This window comes from Acyrthosiphon pisum, chromosome A2, assembly GCF_005508785.2.
Source record: "Acyrthosiphon pisum isolate AL4f chromosome A2, pea_aphid_22Mar2018_4r6ur, whole genome shotgun sequence".
Classification (NCBI taxonomy): Eukaryota; Metazoa; Arthropoda; class Insecta; order Hemiptera; family Aphididae; genus Acyrthosiphon; species Acyrthosiphon pisum.
In genome coordinates this window covers 61,555,290-61,560,733 of record NC_042495.1, presented here as the reverse complement: position 1 = coordinate 61,560,733, position 5,444 = coordinate 61,555,290, and the positions used below count along the sequence as shown (strand labels likewise).

Here is a 5,444-nt window from a genome sequence, read left to right as displayed (position 1 = left end):
GATAATTTTTAGAATTTTTGAAAAAAAAATCTAATATTATGTTATTCAATCAGAATTTCCATAATTATTGCTGTAAAAAAATTGCATTTAAATATATTGAATTTCCACGGAGATACTAAGGGTGATACGGGACTTCTGGGACATACTATATACATACGAAAATTAACACAATATTTCAATTTGATAAATAGATAAATAGATAATAATATGCCTTTTGTTTTCTAGTATGTCCCTATTTTCATAGTCAATAATAAAAATGACACTACAGTATTTAAATTTAAATTTTTGTTCTTTTGACTGAATGAATTCCATAATAATTAAAAAAATTTAACATACGATAATTATATAACGTATAATATAGGTAACGACTTAGATATGATATAATATGTACAAGTGTACAACACGGATTATGGGTGATGATAAATTGTCCCGACGTTACTCTCCCGGGTCTACTTCAGTACTACCTGTATGCTCATGTAAGCTCTCCTGAGTCTGCAATTCCATCGTTTGTACATTTTAATTGTATCATTAAATAGAATATAATATGAATATAGGTACACAATTTAAAATAGTCAAGTACCTATATAATTTATAGTAAATAATAATAATATAAAATAAATCAATTTATTTAGCTGTGAGCTATATTTATATCCGTTATACTAATAGACAATAGTTAAATGTAACATGCATTTTCAACATTTTTATGATAATATGAATATACGAATTTAAATAAGTCAAGTGTATATAAATAGTGTATAAATAGTGTGTCAAGTGTGTTACATAAATTATAGAAGGTAACAAAAATAATAATAATTTCTTCATGTAAACATAATGTTGACCTGGGAGAGTTTGCGCAATTCCTTCATGGATAACATAATGTTGACCCAGGTTAAATTGTTTTAAAAATCGGGAGAGTTTACCATGACTCACTGATCTCACGAATCAGCTAAGGCTTAGACAATGGATGACTACGGGTTCAGTAATAGCTCAACAACCGCTTGTATTGTTAATAGCTATTCGAGGCCAGAAAATACAAAATTACTTGAAATTGTGATTGTTCAATCGAGGCGTTGGTTGTAGGCACACATGTTATTTTCTTGCAGTAAATAATATATTATTGTTATTACTTATATTATATTATCTTATCTATGAGAAAAATGTCCTATTTTTCGCTATATTTAATTATTTTCACTGTTAACACATTACGCCATTTTTATCTTTGCTGTTTATTTTTCGCGATTTTAACAGGTACCCCGCACGTTTTAATAATTATGAATAAAATCATGAAATCCCAGTTTTGGAAAAGTGCATTTTAGCTATTTTTCTATCAGCAGCATTGTTATTAGAAAACAAACGTTTCTAGGATCGTGTGTTGACGCCGTAAAACGTAATCATACGGCGGAACGTGTTAAAAATTCGTTAATATCATACGATGATTAATTATTAAACTGTTATATTGTTGTGTATACGCGATAACAATAGTCACACGAATTTCGAACTCTACGGACTGTGTCAGCAGCGCTCATGAAATCGCATCAAAAACCTCCGTTGCAGTATTATTGTACATCCTATAGGTATATCATAAGACGGCATTTGGTTGTGATAATATAATATTATTATTATTGTTTCTATTAATAATGATTCGGCTGTACTTCGGCCTTATAATTATTTACGTCGTCGAATAATAACTGTTGAAAAGTGCAACAGGTTTCACTTTCCGCGCGACGGACGCGCCTCACCGATATATGTCTATATTATATATGTATACTGTATACATTGCATTTACTTATACTTACTACTATTAGTACTTACCTATCTGTATACTGTGAAACGTGTGTTGTTTTTGTTCGCAGATCGGTGGCATCGAATATTAACGGTGTAGCACAAACATAATAATAATATAATATTATTTTTTATGGTCTCATGAATAGTTCTCATTCCAAAGAGTGTTGTTGTTTCACAGGCTTGAAACCGAACGGCGAAGACGAGGACCGACCCGTGCTGACAACCATGAACGTCGTGAAGATATTGGCGATCGTCGTGGTGACTTCCGTCGTGACTCTCCTGTGCATCCGTTCCGGTCAAGCGATGTCCAAGACCCCTGGAAACGTTCACAACAAGACCGGTGATAAATCAGATCCCCGGGACCGAGGGAAACTTTCGTCGGTGACTGTGACTTCCAACACCGTTACGCCGAAAGTGGTAGACGGCCCGGTTGACGGACGGCAGGAAGTTCAGACAGTCGTCCAGGTCGTAACCCCGGAACCGAACCGAGAACAGAAATTGAAGAACGAAAACCAAACAGCTACTACTTCTACTACTATTACTGCTGAACCTTTGCAGCTGGCCACCAGTAGGTCTATGACCACCGGGTCAATCGGCGAAAATCGCATCACGTTACTCGCACCTTTGGTGTCTGGCAGAAGAGCGTCGCCAATAGTAGTCCGGGGAAAGTTGATAGGACAACTACCGCACCCGTCCAACCATCGAGGCAGTAACGGCGTTCCCGTCGTGGACGAAAACAATGAAGATAACGAGGCCGATATTGTCGTCGACGCCGATGTGTATCATTTGAACAATAGGTACGAAATCTACTTTGAGTGTTACTTAGGTATAACTTGTAATACTAAAACGCCTCAACGCCCATTTCATCACATCTTTTTTCACATAATATTATAAGATAAGATTTTTTTTGTTTATAAAATAGGTACAACATTTTAATGGACAGTCCCAAACAAAAGTTATTCATTTTAGTTATAATATTATTTTTTAATTTATGAACATGATTGATCAAAAATAGCTAGGTATACATATTATTTTTTGTGTTAAATTTATTGAGATGTTATTAGATACTTTTATAATTAATCAGGTATTTATTCATATTAAACATGATGAATACAAACTTAAATTACAAAAACCACTTTTTCACTCTCACCTTAAGAGAGTGGATTTATTTTATAAAATATAATAACATTATACTATCAGAAATATCGGTATAATAAATTACACGCAGCACCCGTAGGTATAGAATCATAAATATATACCGAATTAAAGTATTCACATAATAGTAGCTATACAAATATATTAAAGCCTACCCTTGGACAGGACGTGTTAAATCATCCTGACTGCCGCCGGGGAAGCCTGTAAACATACCCTGCAGATCACTAGCGTTTGTCCGATTCCAAAGAAGAATAGGCATCGATAATAGACAACAGGGACTCGGCGAGGGCTTCCCCGAATGGCATAGTTTTCCGGAATGATAATATTATATCCTGTTCTGTTATGGCAGGGATACATTAAGATTACGATTTCGTTTGATCACGTTAGGTATACGAAATTGGTTCCCTGGTTAAATAAAGACTTTATTGTGTACAAATTAGTTCCCGATAAAAATCACCTATCATTAAATATACAACTGTTCAAATTGGTTCCCATATTATGTACAAATTGGTATTTTTATGATATTTTATTAGGTTTACAATGCCTGAGAAAGAGTTTATAAATATAATATTATATATCTAATAGATTACTGAAAACGAAAAGTGTATATTGGTAAAAATATTCACTTTTTAATGAATGTCAAATTTTAAGCTTATAAGTTACAATTCGTCAAAAATATGTTGTAAATGCATGTCAAATTACTATTTTTTAAATATATATTTGTTTGTAATCAACTAACTTATTATGATACCATATTATTGATATTATTATTAGAATTGACACATGACACATACGTAGGTACCTAATAGCCTGTATTATAATGTTTATAAATTGACTATGGCAACACTCTTAACCATACATAATATAATATGGCCATATGGGTATTCCAGACAGTCCTAATTCTGTGTAAAATGGGAAAGAAATTTTTAGTTGAATATATTATTATCATAGTAATTTGAAAAGTTAATTGAACGTAGTTGTATTATCATTATTAAAACTCTTTGGAACCAATTCGATAATTATTGGGAACCAATACGTAATCGTCCATCACGTTAATGCTACACACGCCTATTATTATTACAGACAAATGGGCCACAGCGATTACTCGGCCGTCGACACGGACATATCAGTGGCCGAAGAAGACGGCTCGACCGGCTACCACGATTCGTACGACGTGGGCTACAACAACAGACCGATCGGTAACCCCAACGACGGCACCGGATGGAGCCCGGCCGGCCAGTCAGGAGGTTACGGTGCGGGCGTGGTGCCGACCATGGGCCGGCCACCGTACGGCATGGCGGCGCCGTATCCATATCCGGTCGGCCACATGGTGGCGCCCGGTTACAAGCATCACGTGACGTACAACAGCAACATGCCGCCGGCGTACGCGAACAGCCACCGCCCTGCGGGACAGTACAACATGCAAAGCAACTTGCACCAACAGGTGCAGATGATATACGACAAAATTGACTGGCACAAAGTCGGCATACTGGCGCTGGTCAAGCTCGGGCTGGCCAAGCTCAAGGCGTTCGGGTTCCTCAAGATTCTGTTTCTGCTGGTGTTCAAGCTCAAGATGTTCCTGATCGCCATGTTTTTCAAGTTCCTGTTGATCGCCAAGCTGATGAAGCTGTTCAAGTTACTCATGATACCGCTCGTCCTGATAACGCTACTGCCGTTAATCATGTCACTGTTTTCGGCCCCGATGCTTGTTGGCGGTATCCTGTCCATCCCGAGACGCATAATCGAATTTCTAACAGAACCGATGTACGTACCAGCGGCGGCTACCGCGGCCACCAAACTATTCACGGATCCCACAGCGCTTCCAGGCACGGCGGTAGGAAAAAACGGAGGTCTGCCGGCGTCGCTGAATAAACCCGAAGACTCGCCGGTGCACGATAAGCGCCGGTTGGAGATGTTGGAGCTCTTCGACCCAGCCCTGACCGTATTCCAGAAGGTGTTGGACTCGGAAAAGTGTGTGGAAAGAATAGCATGTCGGATGGCTGTTGTGGAAAAGGCCGGCATACTTCCAGTTTGGATTAATTGGTAATGCGTGACACAAAATATCATGACACTATATTATATTGTATTGGTTCTGTGGTAATTTTGTATGATATGAATATGTATTTTTTGGGACATTAATTGTCGTTATCATTGGTTACTCTATTACCTACATGGACACCTAAATAATATATTATACATAATATACCTATTGAAATAATTTAAACAATTTCCTAGAAATTCAAACGATGTGTTCAATAGCCAATGTCTTACCCAACGGGAACATTTATGTTTGTTGAATATTATAAGTTAACCCTGATTATAACTATACCTGTCCAATCGTCTAGAAACTTGTGTTTTGAACAGAATAAATGCTAGAAAATGGTTTGGAGTCATAGGTTTCCTATTTTTTTCTTAATGGGGTAATATTTTTCTATATTCTCAATATTGTTTCTGTCATTTCCTGTATGGAAATAACGCCACTATAGTCCGCGCAAAGAAAAAAA

At 36.7% G+C, this 5,444-nt stretch overlaps 1 protein-coding gene across 1 annotated transcript in view; it reads left to right on the top strand.

The window, feature by feature from the left end:
• The first annotated feature begins 1,624 nt into the window (after nucleotides 1-1,624).
• The window catches only part of LOC107882164, a 6,211-nt gene continuing 2,391 nt past the window's right edge, over nucleotides 1,625-5,444 (top strand). The window contains exons 1-2 of the mRNA XM_016807480.2: nucleotides 1,625-2,582; nucleotides 4,024-4,983. Of these exons, the coding sequence (XP_016662969.1) occupies nucleotides 1,924-2,582; nucleotides 4,024-4,983 (1,619 nt within the window). The 5' untranslated portion in view covers nucleotides 1,625-1,923. The remainder of the gene's footprint in view (nucleotides 2,583-4,023; nucleotides 4,984-5,444) is intronic.